Below are 26,090 nucleotides of genomic sequence, written 5' to 3'. Positions count from 1 at the left end.
TGTCTATTTTTTGAATTGTTTATTAATCTCCTTGTAACAGTAATCTGTATTGTCAGTAGCTCAATCACTAATGGTCTCTAATTGACCCTCAACTGCAGTTATCAATAACCTTGTTATTATCTGAATACATTGAACTATTGTGAAACATTAATCAACATTGTGTAACTTGAAAGATGAGTCTAGACTGGCTGTTTTTTTTACAGTTAAAGTGGTGGATAGAACTTCCAGTAGTTGGCAGACTTTGCTAAATAGCTTGTTGCAAAAACTTGACAGTAGTTCAGAGCAGGCTGCCCTGCATTATGTAGCTGACAAGATGATTATCTGCTAGTACCGATATGTTTTTCAAGAGGTTGTTTACCAATATATTATCATGCAGCCTCAGGAGAGTGTTGGGTAGACAAATATGGAAAAGGTGTTTCCTTCTCCTGAAGTTAGTATGACTTTTTTAAAAAATGAACAGCGGATAGAGCAGGCATCCCCAAATTGCAGCCCTCCAGATGTTTTGGCCTACAACTCCCATGATCCCTAGCTAACAGGACCAGTGGTTAGGGATGATGGGAATTGTAGTCCAAAACATCTGGAGGGCCGAAAGTTTGGGGATGCCTGGGATAGAGACTTCTTTCCCTAATCTAGCAAACTGCTGCTTAAGTATCTCACAGCATGGACCCAAACAAGTAGTTATTATTAATAGGTGTGTACTTATAAGGAGGAAGGGACCCAGGTGGCGCTGTGGGTTAAACCACAGAGTCTAGGGCTTGCTGATCAGAAGGTTGGCGGTTCGAATCCCTGCAACGGGGTGAGCTCCCGTTGCTTGGTCCCAGCTCCTGCCAACCTAGCAGTTCGAAAGCACATCAAAGTGCAAGTAGATAAATAGGGACCGCTCCGGCGGGAAGGTAAACGGCGTTTCCGTGCGCTGCTCTGGTTTGCCAGAAGCAACTTTGTCATGCTGGCCACATGACCCGGAAGCTGTCTGTGAAGAAACGCTGGCTCCCTCGGCCTATAGAGCGAGATGAGCGCCGCAACCCCAGAGTCAGACACGACTGGACCTGATGGTCAGGGTCCCCTTTACCTTTACTTATAAGGAGGAGAACTGCGATCACACTTGCTGTGCCTAACTTTTACATGATGATCCAGTGGGGGCTTTGTGCACATATAACTGTGGGTTCATTGGGTGACTGCATGGAGGTCAACACTGAAGGGGTGGGGCGGGAACTCTCCTCTCTTTTCTCCATATCCCCACTTCACAAGTGGTCCTTAGAGTGACTTGTCTGCTGCACTCATCTGCTGTTGTCTGTGTTGGAATTGCTGGGTGCTGCTGGGGTCCCATCTGCGCCAAACTCTTATCAGTGGTGGATTTAGGGTATTGTGACTGGTTTGATTGCACTGGGCATGGAACTTTGGGGTGACACAAAGGGTGCTACAACTGTGATGTAGTAAGGAAGGTGAGAGGCAGGCGGGGGCACCAAATTTTGGCACTACATAGGGCGCTGCTGAAATTTGTGACCCCACAGCCTGCCACTGCTGTTATGAGTTTCGGAGAGTGGTTAGGCTGCATGCCTGAGACTGCCTTCTAAATCCAGCATCTAGTCATTAAGGTAACAAAGGGTGTGGCACGGAGGGGGCACCTGGCCTGCCTGTAGTATATGTGAAAAGGGTCTAGAAGTCTTGGTGGACCACAAGCTGAACATGAGTCATCAGTGTGATGCAGCAGCAAAAAAAGCTAATGCTATTCTAGGCTGTATTAACAAAAGTATAGTGTCCAGATCAAGGAAAGTAATGGTACCACTCTTTTCTGCCTTGGTCAGGCCACACCTGGAATACTGTGTCCAATTCTGGGCACCACAATTCAAGAAGGATGTGTGCAGAGAAGGGCAACCAAGATGGTCAAGGGTCTGGAAACCAAGCCTTATGAGGAACAGTTGAAGGAGCTGGGCATGTTTAGCATGGAAAAGAGGAGACTGAGAGGAGATAGGATAGCCATCTTCAAATATCTCAAGGGCTATCACATGGAAGATGGAGCAAGCTTGTTTCCTGCTGCTCAGGAGACTAGGAACAGAACCAGTGGCATCAAGTTACAGAAAAGAAAATTTTGACTAAACATCAGGAATAAGTTTCTGACAGTAAGACCTGTTCGACCATGCAGCTGACTCCCAAAAGAGGGGGTGGACTCTCTTTCCTTGGAGGTTTTTAAGTAGAGGTCATATGGCTATCTGCCATGGATGTTTTAACTGAGATTCCTCTGTTGCAGGGGCTTACACTAGATAACCCTCAGGGTCCCTTCTAACTCTATGATTCTATGTTTCTATGATTCTATCATAAACATCTTTGTAGAATCATGTCCCTGCATCTCAAGCCACACAAGTATAGTTTGGAGTGTATATAATGATAATCTCCAGTGCGGCATTTAAATCTTGAAATTAACTTTAAAAATAGATTTTAACTCCTCTGACTCCTTCACCAGATTCTGCAGCAGACATTTTGGCGCTCTGTTCTTGCCTGGAAGCAACATTACACCTGTGGGGAAAAACTCTCAACTGTAATCTTGAAAATTAGCATGCAGATATCTGCGTCTGTGTGTTCCCGTATGAACTGACCCAGACCCTGAACTCATAATCTGAGGCCCTTCTTTGTGTGCTCTTTCCATGAGATGTCAGGGGGGGTGGGGCATCAAGAGAATGGGCCTTTTCTGCAGTGGCTCCCTGCGTGTGGAATCCTCTCCCCAGGGAGGCTCAGCTCATGCCTTTGTGACATATCTTTAGGCACCAGGCAAAAACATTCCTCTCCTCCCAGGCCTTTGTCTTATTCAACCATCTATGGTCTTTTAAACCATATTTTTATTGTTGGGTATTGCTTTGTTTGTTATTGTATTAGGTATTTCTTTATACTGTGGTCTTTGAATGAATGGTTGTGTATAAATTTAATAAATAAACAATTAATACAGACCTGCTGAAGAATGCCGCAATTGATGAAGAATTGTGTGGTGCAGGTTATGCTACCATAGTTCAAATTGGAGCTTTAAATGCTTTGTTAAGCCTTTTCAGTGTTGTTGGTCCCCCATGTTCAGCTGCAGGTTGAGGGTTGAACCTGGCCCCCTAAGACCAGTCTTTTGATCCATTTTTTTCTGATGCTTCTTGCTCCAATCTTGGGTACAGAGTTTCCTGTGTGGAGAGAGGGCTTAGTACTAAGTAGTCAGCAATCGGCACATGAGTGTGCATGAGTATTTGCTGTGCTTGAGTATTTACTTTTCTATGTTGCGAAATGCAATAATGCAAGGAAAAGGGTGCATAACTGGATCCTCTGCTATGACCTGCAAGAAAACGATTAAGTGTGCGTGTGTGTGTGCAACAATTTTTTTTAATGGTTAGATTGATGTGAGTGTGTTGGGTGGTATCTCCAGCTGTTGCTCATGCTGTACTTTGTACTTTGATCTCTCCTGAAAGCTCATTTAGGACCTTGTTGTGTTAGAGGCTACTGCTGGCGAGAGGGGTGCATGTGTTCCTGGACGTCAAAGTTGTAAGAGCTCCCAGAGGTGGAAGAAATTGCAGACCAGAAGGATGGGCGGTTTACTCAACTGTGGTTTGCTGAGTGGAGCAGTCATTGGAGCAATTCTAGCCATCCTTGGAGGTGCCTTGATACCACTTGGAAACTATTTTATTGAGAAGACAGTAAAAAAGGTAACGAGCTTCTAAAAATCCTGTATATTTTGCTATTGTTTTCATACCCTCCTTGGTCTCCTAATGTGGTTATTACAGTGCCAACCCCCCAAACACACCTAAAACAAAAATGGGTTGGTGTGGGAAAAGAGTAAATCCTGTTCCAATACTAAAAATGAATTCCAGGATTGAGATGCATGCAGAAGTGTCCCAGTTCTATGCCCTTGTTATGCATTCTGCTTTAGCTTGTGGACTTTGAGTTTCCAGCTTGAAGTCCTCTTGTCTTTCTGATCCAGATACGACAGCCAATGTAACTTGTGATATTCAGATAAAGAACTTTCCCCAAATCAATCTACACCTATGAATGAGGGCGGGGGGAGGGAGAGAATACTAGATTGCAATTACCCGCTTCATTTTAAATGACTTCAGCACTCAATTTGTGGATAGGGTTGGGAGACCATTTTACCAAATCTAGCCAGGGAGAGGAGAAATTCAGCAGTTCCTTGTGAGTGGAGCCCACCATGTGGTGTCATTCTGGGGCATTTTGTGGCACGTGGAAACAGTGAAAAGTAGCCCTTTTCCTTGAGGAGGGTGAAAGAAAATAATATAAAAATGACTTCTGAGAAAATCCAGCTCTATCTGAAAATCAAAACTTTAATATCCCCATTCCATGCTCTTTGGTATGAATTTGGAATGCATTTAATGAAATTTGAAGTTTCAGGCTGGCAAGACCAAACTTTCCACACAACTTTCTTCTGGGCACCGGAACCTGGGGCATATTCCTAACCCCCACCCAACCTACTGAATGTTGGCATGCATCATATGTCAAACCGGACAATCTCTGCTTATGTTCAGAAACTCAGACACCATGATAAATGTTGACTGCTGTCATTGAATTCTTGTCGGCACCAGATGAGTGCAGATCAAACTGAGGAATTTGTTTTATTTTTGGTCCTTGGAGAAATTCATTTAGGATTGTTGGCATTTATTCACATGTGAATTTCAGTGTTCACCAAGGTTTAGATGTTCACTGTACACACTACAGCCCAACATTCAATTGTATGTTAACAAGAGCATGTTATTGAGGAAGTTAATTTGACTGCCCCCCCCCAATAATCTACATCTCAAATCTGTGAGCATACAGCTACTTTGGGGGATTTTGTGGGTGCTTAGGCATCCAGAGCCCCAGGGAATTGGCACCTATGGCACTGTAGATGACATTTGAAAAGTGTACAGTGGTACCTCGGTTTATGAACACAATTGGTTCCAGAAGTCTGTTCATAAACTGAAGCGTTCATAAACTGAAGCAACTTACCCATTGAAAGTAATGGAAAGTGGATTAATCTGTTCTAGATGGTCCGCGGAGTACTCAACCTGAAGCGTACTTAACCCGAAGCATGGGTGTAATTGGTTCCGGAAGTCAGTTCATAAACTGAAGTGTTCATAAACTGAAGCGACCTTTCCCATTGAAAGTAATGGAAAGCGAATTAATCCGTTCCAGATGGGCCCGTGGCGTTCGTAAACCGAAAATTCGTAAACTGAGGTGTTCATAAACCGAGGTTCCACTGTATCTGAAAAAGTGTGCATGCACACGAAAGCTCATACCAATGGCAAACTTAGTTGGTCTCTAAGGTGCTACTGGAAGGAATTTTTTATTTTATTTGAAAAGTGAATTTTTTTGAAATTTTTGAAACCCGGTTACAACAAGCCATGTGAGATCTTAGGGGGTGGAGTTTATAGTCACTTTAAAAACTACCCCCCCCCCAAAAAATAGAACCCCACTGTAAAGTGCATTAAAAAACATTCCTTCCAGCAGCACCTTAAAGACCAACTAAGTTTTTTATTTTGGTAGAGCTTTCGTGTGCATGCAAATTTTGGTGCTCATACCAAAATAAAAAACTTAGTTGGTCTTTAAGGTGCTGCTGGAAGGAATTTTTTTTAATTTTGTTTTGACCACGTCAGACCAACACGGCTACCTACCTGTAAAGTGCATGTTTATGTACTGCTGTGTGCTGAATTTCTCTGGTATCTTGTTCAAGAGCCAACATTTCATAACACTTATCTTTTTATCGGTAGCTAATCTTTATGGCACAATACTCCGTGGTTAGTTCCAGCACTCAGTCATAAAAACTAGAGAACTTTAAATACAGATTAAATGGGGTTCAGTCCGAGAAGATGGAATCAGCTGGTGGGATAGTGTATAAAGTGGGGTTTTGTTCAATATTAGCTGCGGCACAATTATTACTAAAGTGTTTTTTTTCCAATAAAGCACTTTTGATTTCAATGACTCTTTTTGCTTGTACAGGGGCTCTTGGAGCAAAATGAGTTCCAATATCATGGATATTTTTTTTCAAGCATTGAGGCATCCTAAAATTTTAGAAAGCTAAATTCAAGCTGGAGGCTAGAATATTGTTGCTATTGATGTGTGTTTGCCTTCCTGATATGAAATACATTTCTTTGAACAGTGGTTTCCAAATGGGCTTTAAAAATGGGTTAACCCCCCCCCCCACTGGAGTTACTCTAAACTGCTTGGGGTTCCTCCAATGACAATATCAAAGGTGTTTGCTTATAATTACTAGTCTTCTCGGAGGAGGAGGAAGAGGAAGAGGATGATTCTGGGATGCATTCTCAGTTCATGCAAAGTGATCATTAAGCCAAACAAGCTTGGCCAGATCTCCATATGAACTATATGTTACCTAGAACACTTCCCAGAAAGCTGGGCATTACTCAGCAGGTTAGTTATTTGTATAATGTTTTTTGTTGTTGAAACGCACACGGTGCTCCCAGAGGGTGGATGTTGTGGGATTAGTGCTATTAAAGAACGGAGGTTCCTTTTAAGCATCCACGTGATATTTTATTTCTTTGTTGACTTGTTTTTAATATTGTTTAGAGCATTTGCTGCCTGCTTTTTAGCCAAGAAGGCTCCCAGGATGATTTACGCACAATTGGTTAAAGCGGGGGGGGGACCCCTAGATCAATCTCACCCCCACCCTGGGACATACCTGCCAAGTTCCTCTCTGAAAAATAAGGGATCGGACTGGAAGTAGCAGACCGGAAGCAGCGCTGCCGCCATTTTGGAACTGGGCGGAGCATGCTCAGACGTGACTTTTGATGGTGCTGTGCCCAGTTCCAAAATGGCCGCCGCACGAGAAGTTGCGCTGCAGTCATTTTGGAACTGGGCAGAGCAGCATCAAAAGTCGCTTCTGAGCATGCTCTGCCCAGTTCCAAAATGGCTGCCATGCCAGAATAAACCGTGAAAAACAAAAAAAATCCATTTTTTCGGGTGGGGATAGCCAGAAAAACGGGGGTTTCCCGGGGAATACGGGAGACTTGGCAGCTATGCCCTGAGATCCAATGTGGCTTGTGAGGTCATTTCATCCAAACCACACACACCTGTCAATCAGTTGACATCACTCATGATATCAGCTGGTGGGTGGGAGTGTGGGGCTCAATTCTTCACTGTTGTGGGTGTCTGATCCCAGCAAAATTTAAATAGCTTAACAGTCTGCAGGTGATGTTTAAGCCCTGCATAATTTGGCCAAGCCATCTTTGGAAAAGATGTACACAGCCAAAGGAAGCAGCAAAAAACAAAGAAAAAAAAACCCCAAAACAAAAACCAAAACCAGGTCTGCTTGCTTTTAACTGCATGCACCTGATCTCTGGGAAAAGGCGACTGGTGGAAGCAAGCAGGCATCATTGCAGAAAGGAGAAGTATCATCTCCTCAGAACTGTTTTGGGGAGGATGGTTTGTGCAGAAGGGTTTATTGTTCTCGTTTCCCAGGGAGGCATGTATTGAAAAAGGGTTAAGTTCTGATCAGTTTTAGTGTATGTAGCTCCCTGGGAAAGTAAAAAACAACAACAACCTGCTTTTGCAAGCATCAGTCTTCCCCAAGTGCTGTGGTGAGGGGCCCATCCACATACCAATCATGCCACACAATGATGGTATCACATGACTGACAGGTGGGTGGTCCCTCCCACATGTCAAAGTTGACCTGCCAGGCTGATCCTGACCAGCAACACTAAACAGCTGACTTCTAGTTGAGGCCAATTGGACCTCTGTAACATGACAGTGGTGCTTATGGGGCCTGAAACAATCCATTTAAGATTTATACCATTGCCAATCCAAAAACTAATAATAATAATAATAATAATAATAAAATTTATTTATACCCCGCCGGGCTCAGGGCGGCTAACACCAATAAAATGACAATAAAACATAAAAAGCAATTAATTAAAATACAGATTAAAATACAATATTAAAATTTAAAATGCAGCCTCATTTTAGTCCATAAATCCAGCCATGAGGGAGGAAAACACAGGGGTCAGACTAAGTCCGACCCAAAGGCCAGGCGGAACAGCTCTGTCTTGCAGGCCCTGCTGAAAGATGACAAATTATGTCTCTTCCTCATTTAGATACTGGGATTCCATATAAAATGTTTGGTACTGCACGTGGGAAATAGAGTTGGTATGAGCAGGGAGCCACAGTGCTTGGGAAAAAGTAGATCTTGGAACCTGAACACACCCACAAAGAGCACATTTTAAAATATTTACTGTGACCCACATGGAGAACAGTCTTTCGGTGTTAGGACTCAAAAGTGGATTGGCAGCATGGTACAGATCTCTTGGCTGATTGTGTTTGTGCCCTTGAACAGTCACTCAGTCAATACTTTTGAAGTGTTGCCAAAATACTGATGAAATTGTGTTCTACGGGGGCATTCTTGTATTCTTTGCAATTTAAATTACTTTGGGGCTTCTTTTTTTAAAAAGTTCAAAGGGAAGAATTCAACTTTGTCCTAAGGGAAAGCATTTTGGCTTGACTCAGATGGAACAATCCCAGCTTTCCTTCCTCTGTGTTTTGTTCCGGGGGTTCCCCAACCCACCAAGCCAATTTCAGGAGCACAGCAGGGCATGGGGTGAGGAGAGGGGGAAGCCCCATTGCTCAGGCAATTGCCTTTACACAGGGCTTCCGCTGATGGGACTTGTTAGTTAAATCCTGGGAAAATCTTTGAAAACTATTTGTAGGACATCAGCTTTTCTACCAAAGGAAGCTGAGGTCTGTTCAGCATGAGAACAGGGTTTGAGGAGGTTTGGAGTCCAATATTGGGGTCCAGCATTTCCAGTGCTATAAATTAAAAGTCATCATGACTTCTCCATAGAACTTCCTTAAGACATCTGTGGCTCCACTGCGCCACTCTTGTTTCCTGTGATTTTTGTGTGCCAATGAAACACAGCTTTGCTAATGTGTCAGATTTTCTTTTTCCCCCCCAGCCACCTCCCCTTCCATCCAGTCCCCCGTCTTCATCTACCTGTGTGATTTCTGCTTAGACGTTCTGCTCGATCTTGGAAACGTCTAAATATAGATTGTAAGCTTTGCAGAGCAGAATTGGACTCTTTGCATTTGTATGTTCTGTAAAGCATCACGCATGCTGATAGAGCTGCATACATTAAAGCAGAGGTTTTCAGCCTTTTTGAGTCCACGGCTCCCTTGACCAACTGCATTATTTCTGCGGCACCCCTGTGGGGCTCAGGAGCCCAGTTGTGTCACCCCTTGCCTGCAGAGCTGGCAGCCTCTCACCCTTTTTCAAACACCCTCCCTTGTGGAATGTTCTCCAGTGGCATAGCGTGGGTTGTCAGCACCCGGGGCAAGGCAAGTAATTTGTGCCCCCTGCCCTCCTTGCCGCCCTGCCCTCCTTGGCTATAGCCCATGGGGCCATTGAAGTGGCTTTTATTAATTGCCCATTCTGGGGGGGGGCTGGCTATTAATGAGCCTGTCAGATCAAAAGAAAATGGGGTCCTCCAGAAGCCTGGGTGGGAGTGGATCATTTCACGTGCTGGGCACAGCTTTCCTCCCCTATCCTGCTCCAGTCCTCCCTCAGCGCCCCTCACCCGCCTGTGTTTGCCAACGGCAGCCCCCGGGATGGCGTCCTGCGAGTGGGAAAGGCAGGCGCCTTGCCTCCCGGCGGACCCCGGCGTGCGTGCCGGGCGGGCACCTCTTGGCCAAGTCCCAGGAGAAGCGCCCCGAGGGAGAGCCGGCTGTTCGGCTGAGGGCAGCTCCCCCCGAGAGTCCTGCCCTTGGGGCGGACTTGCCAGGGTCGAAGAAGGCGCCTGTTTCCCTGCCGCTGCCTCCTTCGCTCTTGGTCCTCGCAGCCTCAGACCGCGCTCTCACGCTCGCTTCGTCGGCGCGCTCCTGTGCGCAGCGGCGACGGCGCTGTCGCTGCTGGGCGCGGCGCGGCTGAATTGGCTCCTCAGCCCAGCCCAGCCCAGCCCTGCCCTCGGCTCAGGCGGTGACGGGATACATGGGGCGGCAAGGGAGAGATGGGCGAGGGAGCGGGGCATAGGGCCTGGGCCCCGAAGGACAGAGGCTTCCGAGGGCGGACGGTGCCAGAGAGGGCGAGGATGAGAGAGCTGCGAGTGCGAGCGCCCCCCCAGATGTTGCGCCCGGTGCAGCCGGCCCCCCTTGCACCCCCCACGCTACGACACTGATGTTCTCTCAGCCTCCTCTCCTCTCCTTTCTCCTTGGGAGTCCTCTGGGCAGCTCCTGCTTCCATCCCTGGTCTCTGAGCTGCACCCCACCCCCACCCTAAAGAGAGGCGCCTCCCAGAGGCACCATTCGCCTGCTGAGCTTATAGCCAGGGTTGCTGCAATAAATAGCTGTGAAAGCCTTTGAGAGGCAGAGACGTATGAGGGCATCAGAGGAGGGAGGGGAGGAAAGAGGGACAGAGGCCAGAGTTGTCTGCGTCACCCCTGACCAACATTCAGGGCACCCCAGGGTGCCACAGTACATTGGTTGAAAACCACTGCATTAGAGTGTTCAGCCTTCATCTTTGTTCTGAGAATCTGTGTTGGGGAAACCCTGGTAGTAACACTGTCTTCTGAGACTTTGCAGTACTTGGCTGTGTTTAAACAAATGCAATATAGCAGGCTGGTAGTTCTGAATAGAAGCTTCAAATTAAAGCGTAGGACCGCAGGGCAACCAAGGTAGGGCAATGTGAAAGGTCCAGGTGTGTATAGAGTATCATCCAAGAAACTAAGGTGTGCCCATATCTCCATTATTTAAGAGGCTGAACTGCAATTAATCTTCCCAGTAAGGGGTAATTTTCTTTAACCAGCTTAGGCTGGTGGCAAGAAAACGCAAAGGAAACTGAAACAGGCTTGTTTGGGGTTTTGGAAGTAGGGAAGGAGATTGCTAAGTGGAATTGGCACAAAGGTTTTAAATTAGATGGATGGAGTTTCTGTGTTCTCTTTTAGAAATGGGTTGGGAAAAGGGGCTTTTTAATGTGGCATTTTTGCCATATTTCCTTGAATTGCTTACTCCAGAATGAGCAGCCAAAGAGCCAAATTTTTATTGTCAGTCTGGATAATTATTTAGCACTACTGGAAGACATACCAATAGTACTGCAATGTGTGGTGCTATTTTATCAGTTTTGGCCTCCCCTTCTTATCTTTAAATAGTGGCTTGCTGAAGATTGACTAGCTTTACGGATTACTAGGGACAACATGGCCCAAGTCCTCTAGTCACTATACTGACACTGATTTTTAAGTGCCCCACTCTAAAGGAAACAAGACATAACAAGCAATATTATACACAGCACTCTTGGATCAGCTTCTTGATTTTCATATCCGATAGGCAGGATCTGGTGGGTTTTTTGTTTTGCAAAGAAAGCAGTTCTTTATGAAAACTTATTCTGCACACTGCTATCTACTGATTTGAAAAGTTGCCTGACTTTGCCCTTGGCTAGATAAATAAAATGACTGCAAGCTATTCTGAGATAATGACTTGAATTGCATAACTGACCTGGGTTACTCAGTTTATGTCCCTACCAAAACATGTAACAACAGTTAACTCATCTCTGTTCTGCAAAGTGAGAAAAAAGCAGCTCATGAGTGTCCTGGATCAGACTCCGAATCCAAGAAATACTATGGCCTGTGTAGTTCTATATCATGGAATTGTGGGTGATTTCCCCACTTCTTCCTCCATTTCATCTCCATATTTGATCCAGGGCCAATTCAGGGAGAGTGGCTGGCAGGAGGGCCAATTGACCAGGGCCTCAAGCTCAAAAGTGGACCTCAAATTTAGACACTTGTTAATGTTTTGGCATTTGATCGGTTTTGCAACTTGTTTTTTATGTGCATTGGACCAAAATGTGACACGATCTCTCAGCTTTGAGCTGCAAATTGTAGCAAGTAAGAGGTGTGATTTGGTAGAAGGCATAATTATTCTCTTAGCTGGTATGTCTCACAGTCCTCTTTTTGGGGTTTCTTATTCCGTCTTCATATGTCATTGTCTCTTATTTTTATTGTGGCAAGGGACCTCAAGGAGTGAAAGTGGCCTGGGCGTCTCTGGACCTCTGAGAAGTCTTGCATACATGTGTCTGGCACTGAGTCAAGCCCAGAACAACGGTCACATTAAACTGTAGCATAAAACAAGCCACAGTTTATTGTGAAGTTCTTGCAGTGCTCCTCCTCTACCCTTGCTGCTGCAATGTTGCAGATGAAAGAAGCCACAGACTGAATCTGGGCTCTTGGCTCATTTCTCTTCAAACCGTGAGCAGTAGCCGACTTACCAATCATGAGCCCAGATTCAGATGACACAACCAACCAGACTCTGGTTTGCTTCATTTGTTGGCATGACAGGATTGCTGTAGGAGCGTTTGAGTACCGTGCACGACTTTGCTGCTCTTTCACATTGCAATATAATTCATTTTACAAAAGCAACTGATGCGGAGCAAAAGTCAGTTATAGGCTAAATGTACATTTTTGCAAGGAGTAGCAAGACACTGTTGAAAACTGGAGGCAATTTTTGGCAATGTTAAAAGATCTTCAGAAACATTTTGGAACATATCTGACTCCTCACCTGTGAAGAATGGCTACATGTGTTGTAGAAATACATCAGTTGTATTTTAGTATAAATTTCTCCTCATCAACACATTTTTGCTTGCCATTTTGACTAACGTACACATTTCCCCAAATATATAATGCATTTTTGTATACTGTATTACTTTCACTTTTACATTAGCACGCTTTCCCCTAAAATATGCATTTTTGTAAATATTGTGTGGTTGGAGAACTGCACTGCAAAACTCATAGGAGCAAATTTTGAAAGATGGCCATTTTCATATTGCTTTGGCAAGTGCAAATTTGGTAGATGTACCTTTTGAATCTGAACCAAATAAAATTTCTCCACCCACCCCCTACTTTTGACTGCTGCAGTAGGATTTCCCTTGCAGACTAAAAAAACAACCTCATGTGTAGGTCAATAACTAGATGTACAGTCAACTGGAGTTGCTTCTGGCAGCGCTGAGTAAATAAGGAAGGAGCCCAGAATGCTCATCTAAATTAATTTTAGAATAAGCCCTCTTTCTGGCACTGGTTGCCATTTTGGCTCAGGGGTGGGAAAGGTGTTGCCCTCTGAGTGTTGCTGCACTGCAGCCCCCCTCATCCCTGACCATTGGGTCTGATGGAAAGTTCAACAAAACCTGGAGGTTCACAAATTCCCCATCCCAGGTTTAGCCTAACAATCCGAGTTTATTTTGCAGCCTTATTGCTGTAGCCGGATTCTGTGTTGCGCCCAGTAAGAAATGTCAGGAAGCAGTCAATGGAGACTCCGAGGTTTTCTCTTTAAAGGAGAAAGGCTTTATTTTGCATGCAAATGCACTTGGTGAGCAAATCACAAGCAAGTACAACAAAATGGTTTTCAAACTCAGTTCTGATACCCTTTTCTGAGTATGTTTGTCTAAAACATAGACGCAAAGGCAAAGGTCAGAAACATCGACACAAAGGCAAGGGTAACATGTTGTTGTTGTTTAGTCGTTTAGTCGTGTCCGACTCTTCGTGACCCCCTGGACCATAGCACGCCAGGCACTCCTGTCTTGCACTGCCTCCCGCAGTTTGGTCAAACTCATGTTCGTAGCTTCGAGAACACTGTCCAACCATCTCGTCCTCCGTCGTCCCCTTCTCCTAGTGCCCTCAATCTTTCCCAACACCAGGGTCTTTTCCAGGGAGTCTTCTCTTCTCATGAGGTGGCCAAAGTACTGGAGCCTCAGCCCCACGATCTGTCCTTCCAGTGAGCGCTCAGGGCTGATTTCCTGAAGAATGGATAGGTTTGATCTTCTTGCAGTCCATGGGACTCTCAAGAGTCTCCTCCAGCACATTCTGGTGCAAGGGCAACATAAACAGGGCTATAGGGGACCTTGGTGATCTGCGCATCCTCCCCCCTCCCTCACATCATCTATGCGTATTGTCAATTGCTGTCGAATTCCTATCTCTGGCTGGCCCCGGTGCCCTCGGGTAAGTTCCGTGTCTCCGGCAGCTAACGCATCATTCCCTTTGATAAGAGAATCCTTGCCAGGAATGTTTTCATTTTACAAGGCTGCTCTGTCTTCCTGTCAGTTCTATGCAATGCCCCCTTCTCAGGGGTTTTGTTTTACATCATTGGGGCCTCTGGCATAGCCGGGGAGAACAATAAGCAGCTGGACAGAGAATGACGCAGGGGGCATGGAGACAGTTTGGACTGTGAGCCAGGCCCTGCTTTGGGATTCCTAGGTCAACCTTTTCTCTTGGTTCCCTCTCTGAGCTTGTACTGGTATACCGGTAATACAGGGATATATTCAATATGCAGCACTAGTAAGCTGCATTCAATTCAAATGGCCATCATCACCCCCTTCAATTTCTCTTTGAGAATTCTATTGCATATGAGAAACTGACAACATTTAGAATAGCCACAGGAATGCAAGCCTCAAAGTGTTTCAGGCAATATCCATCTCTACTAGCAGGATATTTTAAAATGGCATATAAGTAACTTCCAAGTAGAAAGTAACAATTTTGTTTTACTATTTTTTCCCCTTCCCACATAAAAATGCTGGGTCTTGCAGAATATGCAAAGCCCTTTTGCCAGGAATTGCAAGAACACAATAGTCTCTCTCACCCACTTACCTCTGCCACAGTTCCACTGCTTCAAGAAAAAAGAGGAAAAACAGGATACACAGGAGCTGCATGTGTATGTGCACAGATACACACACACACACACACACACACACACACACACACACACAATGTGATGGCATTGGATGTGATCCAGCCTTTATATTTATCCTGGTTTAAAAGTGTTCAGAATTAATGAGGATGTTGCTAACTTGACCAACTCATTCAAAGGCCAACCCTCAGTGCTGGAGTGCAGAAGGTCTCTGGGTCAGACTGAGTAAGCATAGCTGCCAAGTCTCCTGTTTTTCGTAGGAAACTCCCATTTTTAAAGCCGTTTCCCGCTGTTATCCTGAATGGCGAAATATCCCGTAATTCCCCCGGGTTTTCAAAGCAGCTCCTGCCGGCCAGGGAGGCTCCTTCTGCGCATGTCTGGACATGCGCAAAACCGATTTCGGGAAATCGTGCAGAGCGGCACCGGAAGTCGCTTCTACGCATGTCCAGACATGCGTAGAAGCGACTTCCGGTGCGGCGCCGCTACTGATCCCAGATTTTTCAGTCTGGGAGTTGGCGGGGATGCTGAGTAAGCCTCCTGTCTGATACCTCAGAGTGGTTGCCAGTCAGTGCAGAAAACACTGACTTGTCCAGGGCCAGCTCTACGGCCAGGCTGGGTGGTGCAGGGTGCCACGGCGCTGGCCCGCCGGGGGGGCGCCACGCAGCTGCGCCCACCCGCCGCTCCGCCGCGCAGCAGCGCCATTGGCAGCAGCGCCCTCAACGGCCGCGCTGTGTGCTGAGCCCGTCCGCCCGTCGCGCTGGAAAATGGGGCGGTGGGGGGCGGTGGAGGGATCCGTCGCACCACGGCGCCAAAGGTGCTTAAGACGGCCCTGGACTCGTCCATTTTGTTTACATAAGCCAGGATATGAAGCAGGAATAGTCACTATGTGTAAGGGTGGCTCCCTACAGGGAGCCAGCCCCCATCATCCTGACGTCCACCTTGCCAAGCACAGGGAGCAGCAGTGGGTCTGAAGCAGCCAGAGGAGAGGGGAAAGACTCGGAGGAAGAGAGAAGCCAGCGTGCGGAACAATGGGAAAGCTCAGGGGAGGAGAGATGTAGGCAAGGGCTCAAGGATGCCTTCCACCGCCTTGACAGGGAGGAGCCTGAGAGGGCATCGCTCCTTCCGGCGCAAGAGTTAAGGAGAGCACCATGACACAGGTCAAGGGGGAGGCGTTTTGGGGTGCCCCGACTACTTTGCTGGCGTAGGAACAGACGTACGCCATTGCATAGTGACCCTCTGACACTATGCCTTAAAAAAATATTGAATTCAGCTTCATTGGATGTCCCCAAGTTCTAGAAGAGGAAAACCAATTTATAAAGATATAATATAAATTCTCACTGAGGTGCATGGTGTAATTGAGATGCTTCTTGTTGCAGGTTTCCCCATGCAAATCCAGACCCCTGATAGGGAAAAGCTCTAGGAGAAAGTAGTTCTTCCTAAAAGGCTGGTTTTCTGTGTGCGGATCATAGCGAAGCACCAGAGGTCCCACCTGCAGCTTGAAGAGGGAGACCTGTGTCTCAGGAATACCGTCACAGAATTCTCTCTAAAATAAAAATGACAGAAGGCTTGAATTTCTTGTCCAACCTTACAACTCAGGGGAGGGGGGGAGCATTTTCTTTGATGCCCATTTCAGGGATATGATCGGAATGGCAAGTGCTAGCATGTGCACCATGGCTTTTGTTGCTTCATGTTGCTGATGTTAACACCCTTTTAATCTTTCTGTGGAGATTAAGGATTGTTCTGGAAAGGGCAAGGAGGCCTTTGCTATAGGCTGGTTCTGAATGTTGAATTTCCCTCAGGGTGACTGTTGCTCCTTCCCTTCCATTTGTGGCCCAAATCAGGCTGCCAAATGTGTTTTCCAAACAGCCTGACTTCCCACTCAAAGAATTAACTTTTTACCCTGTTAACATGGGATGAGCAATAGGAGAAAACGGTTGTCAGCTGTTTAGCAGCAGTTGGTGCCAGTGAACTTTCTGTATGTTTGTGTCTCATAGGTCATGTAAAGATGGCCTTTTCCCCCTCTGAAGGCCTTATCCAAAGTCCCAGACAAAGCATGTTGACCTTTCCCCAGTAGATTCCTGACTTTTCATTTCAACTTCTCCTCCTCTTTCTCCGTGGGCCACATAATCCCTGGCCTCCTGGGACCTGCTCAGTGTTAAAATGCTGCAAATGTTGAGTCAGGGTGACAGGAGTTTGTAAGAGAGTACATGAACAAGCAAATCTATTGCCACCAGGCTTTTGCCTTCTGGAGCACGTCAGGCAGATCCTGTGACAAAGATTTTTAAATAACAAAACTGGGTTGCCTTCTCTATCACGTTCTGCTTACTCCTCCCCGCCCCAAATGCACCTTACATTTCCTTTCTGTCTGGCTCTCTGTAAAGGGACTAACGAATCTCATGTGGTTCCTGCATTAGATGGAATTGTGGCATTTGCTTAGCAGGTTTTGACAGCATTGGGAAACACAGACAAAGTGCATTGAAGGTCTTAAGGATGAGATCTTTTCAGAACCATTTGGTCCGGAGAGTCAACTTAAAGAAAATAAAATCCATACACAAAGAGCTTCACTCGGCTGATAGCATTCCATGTTAAACTGGCTGCCCGCAGGGCTTTTTTAAAAGCTGGAACTCCCTAGAACTTAGTTCCAGAACCTCTCAGAGGGGTGCTGTAAGGAGAAGGGCTTATAGAGAACAGCCCCCCCCCCCTCATCAGAAGCAGCCCATCTCCAAGCAGTCATGAAAGCGAAGGGACGGATGAGGAAAGTCAGGAGACGGAAAGGGAGTGCCAGACCTCTGGCAACATCCAGGAGCCCCTGCTCCACAGGCAGGAAGAGAGGGAGAGGGAAAGAGAGGAGAGGAATCAGGCAGAACGCAGACCCTTCCTCCCCGACTCCGGAGTTGAGGAGGAGGAGAAAGGGGAGGAGATTCACTGTCTTGAGGCTTTTGTGTTGGTCCAAATCGCGGAAGGGGGCAGTGCCGGATTCTGATTCGGAATGAGGAGACATGAAACCGACTGCTCGCTACACTGTAAATAATGTGCACTAATAAAGACTTCTGAAAGACAACCATGTGGAAGGTCGTTACTCAGGAGTAGTCACAATAACCTCTGGCAGGTGCCATTGCCATTAAAAGAGAACAAGGGAGGCGTTCAAGGTGAGTTATGGCACCTCTTTTTCTAGAAAAATAGCACTGGCTGCCTGTTGTATCTGTGCATGTTGCCAGCTGCCAAATGGATGTAAATTGGCAGGAGGACCACATGGCCTTGCCTGACTCTGAATAGCTGTCAGAAAAGCTCAGTGCAGCGTATGCCTGCTCTACAGACACAATCCTTTGTTGCATATTTTGGAGTGAAGGTTAAGTCCTTGGCAAAAAGATGAAGCAATTTCCCACAGGAGCCTTAGGAGGACTTGCTCAAAAGCTGCTCTTTTGCAAACTTAGAAAAGACATGTGAAAATCGTTCCTTTTTTCACTCTGACCTGTTGCTTTAAAAAATAAATGGTAGTTCAGAAAACGAGTTCTGAATGGAAACCTGTTTGATTCATTGCTATTGGGATGAAGAAATGAAATCACCTATACAGGTCAGAAAAGGCGGTGGCAGGAGGGGGAGCAGTGAATAGATATAAAATAGGACTGAAACTTTGCAGGTTTGATTCTTTGGAAGGGTAATAGATTGGCTGAATTTCATGACAATAGGATCTACAGCACAAAAGTTATAAGCGACAGAAGATTGGTGGGGTGTCCATTGAATTAAATGAGAAATGAAAGCGAATGAACTGCTTCAGTTATTCAAATGAATAAATTATAGAAGTAATGATAGCTTATCCTATCTCCACACTTCAATTGTCACTTGAGTAGTGAAGCCGAGAGGCAAAAGGAGGATCCCCAAAGTTATGTATTTGATGTCACTAAACCAATGCTAAGGCGACCCAGGGCCAGTTCTCTGCGGCAGCTTACCTTAAAGTTTTAAGTATCTATACGCTCATTGCTTTTATAAACATTAATTTTACCATTGTACAAGGTTTTATATGTAAGTTTTGTCCTTTGGGATTGTTCCCCCAAATGTGTTTTTATAAGCTGGTCTCCGACCATAATGACCGTTTACCCAACCTAAAAGGGGAGGCGCATTTTGTGCAGTCGTGTGCAGCCCCCCCCCCCCCGGGATCCCTAGGGCAGCCCTGGAAGTTTGGAAGCCGGCGCTGCCTACCTGAGGCTGGAGACTGGTGTCTCCGCCCACTCGGTCAGTCGTCCAATCCAGCCAAGGGGAGGCGTGCCGGGGGATTGGCCAGGTAGGAACAGGTAGCCTTACCTGGCACGCAGAGAAGAGGAGCCATTCTGGGGAAGCAGCCGACGGATTCAGAGCTTTCCCACCCTCCACTCGCTAAAATAATGCTTGCTTTACAGGTTATTTGCTTCTACAGGCGTACACGCAACACAGGCGCTGCTACGACAAGGCTGCTGTTAAAGGGCCGGAAAGGAATTTCCCTGTATTGGCAGGTTTCGCCTTTCCCGTAGTAATTTGTCACAACTTGGCGGATGCAGGCCTTGGGCGGAATCCTTTAGTCATTTACATAAAGGAGGGGCGCGGGGGGCGGAGACCCCCCCGCCCCAACGCGGCGGCGATTACAGGGTTCCCGTAAACGGGACCAAAGGGGGGGGCATTTGGCAATGCCAGTTGGCTGTTATTGCCCTCCCCTTCCAGCAGTGGCGATCGCGGGGGGGGGGCTATCTGCTTGAACATATGTTCTCCAGAGTTAGCCCAACCCCCGCACATGCTGGACAACCCTGAAAGTTACCCCACCCCCGGCTGGGGGCTGGGAGGGATACACGCCCAATGCCTGAGCCAAGGTCTTCCTACATCTGAATTTTAATAAAGTTGTGGCCAATTTCAATCCCAAAAAACATGGTCTTGCGTCTTTATTCTGCCCGGGGCTGCCCAGGGTTTAGGGGGGACTCCGCCTGACTGCACAATAAATTATTAAATCTATCAATCAATCAATCAATGCTAAGGCCAAAACCTTGGGGGTTTGTTTGTATTAGCCCTTCTGTCTGCACAGAAGATTCTGATCTGCTATTTTCTTCTTCTAATTTAGAAATTAGGTCTAATTAACTTTCAGGCAATGTGCTAAAGTCTACTTTGAAAATCATGGATCTAAGTTTTCACTGTCTTTTTTTCAAATGAGATTTTGTATCAATATCTGTACATTACTAGTTCAGATTCTTCAGCAATTCTTATTATTCTCTTAATTTGCAGGATTATCCTTACAAAGTGTGTTTCTCTGATTTGGGAAATACCAGTCCTAGAACAGCTATTTGTAACTGATGAGCACTATTTTAGGAAATGTTGGTGAAGAAGAATCTTGCTAGAACCACCACAACTCCCACTGCATGTCAAATAAGATAATTTTAAGGCCACTATTCCTTAATGCAGTAGTTGAAATAGTTTCTCTATTTCACTGGAAGCTCCCCCCCCCACCTTTCTCCCCTTCTCACACCTATATATTGATCTGGAATAAAAAGGAACACAGTTTAAATCTACAGTGATGAATGGAGCACTTAGTTAAAATGTTTCCTAAAATGCATTAATCAATTATTAGTTTGAGCAATTATAATCTACTTTCAGGGCCGGCCTTACGTGCAGGCTGGGCGGCGCAGGGCACCACGGTGCCGGCCCACCAGGAGGGCGCCGCGAGCTGTGCCTGCCCACTGGCCGGCTGGTCCGCCGCGCAGCTGCGCGCTGCGCCCTCCTGCCCACCGCGCTGGGAAACGGGGCGGGAGGGCGCCGGAGAGATCGTGCTGTGTCTGCCCGCCCACGCAGCACGCTGCGCCCACCCGCCCACAGCGCTGGGAAACGGGGCGGGAGGGCGCCGGAGAGATCCGGCGCACCACGGCGCCAGGGGCGCTTAAGATGGCTCTGTCTACTTTTATAATGTATTTCCCATTCTTGTGCCTTTTTAAAGAATAAGTAGTAACATTTTTTTTACATTTTGCTGAAATGTACGAAGGTTCACACTCTTAGCCTGATTTGAGGGAGCACAGCACACAACACTCCTTCTTTTCTCCTTGTTCTTTTCTTCTTCCAGGAAACAGTCCTTGAAAATGGTACAATTGCATATGAGAACTGGCTTGTACCCGGGAGTCCGGTCTATAGGCAATTTTGGATCTTTGATGTGCAAAACCCAAAAGAAGTAATGGAAAATGGATCACATCCAGTACTCAAGCAGAAAGGGCCTTACACTTACAGGTAGGCAAGGTTTTTTGTGTTAAATGTGTGTGTCCTTCTGTCTGTTCTTTTTTGAGGGTGGGTTGGTGGGCAGACCTGATTATTCCAAATCTGCTAGTTCTAGTGTTGTGCCAAAAACCTCTTCTCTAATTACTCAAAAGTCTTCTGTGAAAAAGGAGTCACACACTCCCCCCTCTGTGTTTTTCCTAATAATCTTGCTGGGTTCAGGACTGAGTTTACCCTGTCTTTGTGAGGTGGCTCTCTTTATATTAAACACTCATCCAGACTCCCAAGCAGCCTGCATTTCCTGATGTGTTTATTTTTAATCTCCACGAGAGGAGCTACTTCGTGTTGCCTTCCCTGAGCTTTAATTGAAGCATCAGAAGTTGGGGGGGGGGGCTGAGTTTGGCCATCAACCTCCATTGCATTATTTTCATCTTTGTCTTTAAGGAGAAGGCGGGACCCAGGTGGCGCTGTGGGTTAAACCACTGAGCCTAGGGCTTGCTGATCAGAAGGTCGGCGGTTCAAATCCCTGTGACGGGGTGAGCCTTTACCTTTACCTTTAAGGAGAACAAACCTTAATCTTCACTTTAAAAACAACAGCAGCAGCAGTAACAAAGCCCAGCAGTCAGGTGCACAGTAGTTTGCATCCCTGCCTTCCCCCTGCTTACGGGGCAGACTGGTTGATGTCACTGGGGAGATTTCAGGAAGTGCACATGGGTGGGAAGGCTGGACAATTCAGATCACTGGAGACAGATCACTTTCTGTCAAGTGAAAGAAGTGTAGGGCCCCTCAACCACCTCAGAAGTAAGGTAAGAGCAACAAAAACCCTGCACCCAATCTATGGCTTAGAATAGATAAAACAAAGGACTTCCTCCCACAACACATACGTTATGGACCCTGCTCCCCCAGGAGGCAGTGATCACCACCAACTTCATGGGCGTAGGCAGGGGGGCAGGAGGGGGCAGAAGCAGGGCCGCTGGCCAGCTTGCCCCGCTGCCCGGTGCCGTCTCCCTTCTCCCTGGCTGGCTGTGGGGCGTGTGGAGGGAAAGCCCCAGAGCCGCGCAAAGCGTTTGGCTGGCTTTCCCTCCACCCGCCCCACAGCCAGCCAGCTAGAAGGGACGTCTCCCTTTTCCCTTGCTGGCTGTGGGGCGGGTGGAGGGAAAGCCAGCTTTCCCTCCACCCGCCCTGGCAATCACGGAGAGGGAGGAGAGGATCGGAACAGCCCGATTTCGGGCTGATCCTGCCGCCCCCTCGCCCCTGCCTGCCGAGGGGGAGGAGGGGGTCGGAGGAGCCCGATTTCGGGCTGTTCCTGGTGCCCCCTCGCCCCTGCCGATCACGGAGGGGGAGGAGAGGGTCAGAGCAGCCCGATTTCGGGCTGATCCTGGCGCCCCCTCTCGCCCCTGAACTACCATGGCTTTCCTTGCCCCACTGTGGCCCCTCCCCCCGTGTCTTGCCCCCCTAATTTTGATCCTGGCTACGCCCCTGACCAACTTGAATGGCTTTGAAAGAGGATTAGGCAAATTCCTGGAGGAGAGGACTATTGGTGGCTACTAGCCAGGATGGCTGGGCTCTTCAGCAATGCTTTCAAATACCAGTTGCTGGAAACCACAGGAGGGGAGAGGGCTCTTGTGCTCATGCTCTGCTCGCTGCTGGTATCCCACAGACATCTGTTTGGCTCCTGTGAGTGCAGAATGCTGGCCTAGATGGTGACCCAGCAGGCTCTTCTGCTCTTACGTAAATTTTCAGTAGGAACTCTTCTGAAAGCATTGACTTTAACTCAGAGTAGACTCATAGAATCATAGAATCATAGAATCATAGAATCATAGAGTTGGAAGAGACCACAAGGGCCATCCAGTCCAACCCCCTGCCAAGCAGGAAACACCATCAAAGCATTCCTGACAGATGGCTGTCAAGCTTCTGCTTAAAGACCTCCAAAGAAGGAGACTCCACCACACTCCTTGGCAGCAAATTCCACTGCCGAACAGCTCTTACTGTCAGGAAGTTCTTCCTAATGTTTAGGTGGAATCTTCTTTCTTGTAGTTTGAATCCGTTGCTCCGTGTCCGCTTCTCTGGAGCAGCAGAAAACAACCTTTCTCCCTCCTTTATATGACATCCTTTTATATATTTGAACATGGTTATCATATCACCCCTTAACCTTCTCTTCTCCAGGCTAAACATACCCAGCTCCCTAAGCCGTTCCTCATAAGGCATCGTTTCCAGGCCTTTGACCATTTTGGTTGCCCTCTTCTGGACACGTTCCAGCTTATCAGTATCCTTCTTGAACTGTGGTGCCCAGAACTGGACACAATACTCCAGGTGAGGTCTGACCAGAGCAGAATACAGTGGTACTATTACTTCCCTTGATCTAGATGCTATACTCCTATTGATGCAGCCCAGAATTGCATTGGCTTTTTTAGCTGCTGCATCACACTGCTGACTCATGTCAAGTTTGTGGTCAACCAAAACTCCTAGATCCTTTTCACATGTACTGCTCTCAAGCCAGGTGTCTCCCATCCTGTATTTGTGCCTTTCATTTTTTTTGCCCAAATGTAGTACTTTACATTTCTCCTTGTTAAAATTCATCTTGTTTGCTTTGGCCCAGTTGTCTAATCTGTTAAGGTCATTCTGAAGTGTGATCCTGTCCTCTGGGGTGTTAGCCACCCCTCCCAACTTGGTGTCATCTGCAAACTTGCTCAGGATTCCCTCATTGAAATAAACCGATAATCAATAATAAAAATAATAGTCATGCTCATTACTTTCAGTGGGTCTGTTCTGAGTAATACTTAGTTGAATTCCACCTGTATATTTTTAGTGCAAAGCACTGCGATGAAAAGGAAACCAGCAAAACTTATACCCAAAGCAACCCTAAAGATGTTAAGCACTGGGAAGAAATGCTGATTCAGCTGGCTGGTGCTATGTAGGCATTCTTTCAATTCAGCTTTTGCAGTTAAATTTCTTCTTTGATTTCTAAGGGTGCGCTATTTGCCCAAAGAAAACATCACTCAACATGATGACTCCACAGTGTCATTCTTCCAGCCAAATATTGCTCTCTTTCAGCCGCATCTCTCAGTCGGACCAGAAAACGACACTTTCACAATAGTCAACCTTGCCGTTGTGGTACGTAAGCCAGGCAAATTACCTAATTATGTAACATTTAAACTTTCTCATCTTCAGATTACCCTTTTCTCACACATGCATCTTTCCAAATGCACAGGTTGAGTAATGAGGACAAAAGTTGTCCTCCAGCTACAAAATGTAATCAGTTTAAAAATAGTGTGGTTGTCTTTTTGTTTTCTTTTTCCACCACAGAAAAGGCACTGTGTGGAGTTTGTGTGATTGTAGCCATACTCTGCTGTCTGAGCCGTCTTCGCCTTGGCCGCTGGGGATGGAGAACCTTTTGCAAATCCCTTGTCCAGCCTATACTTGGCTTCTATGACAAGGCTACTAACAATGGTGCCAATTAGTGCCAGAGTGGGGGCATCTCCAGAGCCACCCAACACTACTGAGACTGTAGCTCTCAAGAAAAGCACATTGCCAAACCCCTTGGGACCTGATTTGTAGAACGATACACTGCATGTTTGCATCAATTTGAATTGTTTGTTTCTTTATACGGGAAGAATGTTTCACCCTTCTTAAACCCTCCGATTGCGCCACAGTAACGCTAATTTCTTCCAGAGTTTACTGCTTAAACAGGTAGGGCTGGGAATAGCTTTCATTTTCCCAAATTAAATTTTGAGGTTAGAGATCTGGTGATGGTCTTGATCTAATGAGACTACTTTTCTTGATGATTAGGTGAATATTGTTATGTGAAGGGCTTGAAATTATCTCAGAAATCTTGAGCATCCCTGTAATAGGCCCCTCCCCTCTCCTCTTCTCTGAGGCTGGGATAGTAGCAGCTAAGTGTTGTAGGTAAGATCGGACTGTCAACTGTGGTGCAGTTGCTCCATTGATTGGCTGTCTCTCCCTCCTCCAATATTTACCAGAAATATCCCTTCAGGAATTATAATGCTATATTTAGAGGCAGAAATGAAAGGTGTTGAGCGCCAAGTTGCTGTCAGAGAAATAAGGGACCGGGCAGGAAATAGCGCCGTGCCAGAAGTTGCACTGCAGCCATTTTGGAACTGGGCAGAGCAGCATCAAAAGTTGCTTCTGAGCATGCTCCGCCCAGTTCCAAAATGGCCGCTGTGCCAGAATAAACGGGAAAAAACAAAAAAATCCGTTTTTTCAGCTAGGAACAGCTGGAAAAACGTGGATTTCCCGGGGAAAATGGGAGACTTGGCAGCTATGTAGTTGGGAGAGCCAGGATGGTGTGGTGGTTTCAGCATCAGATTAGGAGTATGGAGACCAAGGCTGAAATCCCTACTCAGCTACGAAGCTCACTTGGTGGCCTTGGGCCAGTTGCCATTTCTCAGCCTCACCAATCTCTCAGGTTGTCGTGGGGACACAAGGGCGTGTGTGAGGAGAATCATACTGGCTAGAATTCTTGGAGAAAATGTGGGATTTATGCACCTTTCCACAGAACTGTAGCTATGGGGGGCTTATCCCAGATGAAGCCTCCAGAGGGGCACCATTGATTTCCATAGGTTTCATTGCATCATTCCATAGGTTTCATTGCATCTCGACTGTAGCAGCTTCCCCTCAAAGAATCCTGGAATTTGTAATTTTGTGAGGCCCTAAGAATATGCTCTTTAGATATGCTAGTTTTGTTGCTTTTGTCCAGGCCTCCCCAAACTGCGGCCCTCCAGATGTTTTGGCCTACAACTCCCATGATCCCTAGCTAACAGAACCAGTGGTCAGGGATGATGGGAATTGTAGTCCAGAACATCTGGAGGGACGAAGTTTGGGGATGCCTGCTTTAGTCTATCGCGGTACCCTGGGAGAAATAATGGTTTAGCCAGGATAAGTTTGCAGCTGGCCTTGCAGTTGCCAAAATAGAAGTTTCCTCCTGGCCCTTCGTTGTCTGAATGACTAACAGCTTTCATAACACAGCATATAAATAAATTCTGTAGCAAATGGAAGAGAACTGAGAAGCTGTGCACCATGTGGCTCTACACTTAGAGCCTTAAACCTCAGTTTTCTCTTTCCTCCTCACAGATTAGATATCTCTAATGTAGACAACCACCATATTCTGTCATACTTAATAGCGTGAAATCATGTCAAGCAATTAGATTCATTGTAGAATCAGAAGTTGGAAGGATCTTGGTTTTGTGTGTGTGTTTAAAAATCCAGACATCCCCCCCCCCATA

General features: G+C 46.5%; 1 protein-coding gene across 5 annotated transcripts in view; it reads left to right on the top strand.

The window, feature by feature from the left end:
- CD36 (CD36 molecule) overlaps positions 1-26,090 on the top strand; it is a 68,975-nt gene that overhangs the window by 27,931 nt on the left and 14,954 nt on the right. For all 5 annotated transcript variants that reach the window (XM_035127242.2, XM_035127241.2, XM_035127239.2 and 2 more), the window contains exons 2-4: positions 3,441-3,674; positions 20,702-20,862; positions 23,817-23,961. In XM_035127242.2, coding sequence (XP_034983133.2) covers positions 3,555-3,674; positions 20,702-20,862; positions 23,817-23,961 — 426 coding nt within the window. In that variant the 5' untranslated portion in view covers positions 3,441-3,554. The remainder of the gene's footprint in view (positions 1-3,440; positions 3,675-20,701; positions 20,863-23,816; positions 23,962-26,090) is intronic.

The sequence above is a fragment of the Zootoca vivipara genome, chromosome 10 (assembly GCF_963506605.1).
Source record: "Zootoca vivipara chromosome 10, rZooViv1.1, whole genome shotgun sequence".
Lineage (NCBI taxonomy): Eukaryota > Metazoa > Chordata > Lepidosauria > Squamata > Lacertidae > Zootoca > Zootoca vivipara.
This window is presented reverse-complemented; position numbering and strand designations above follow the sequence as displayed.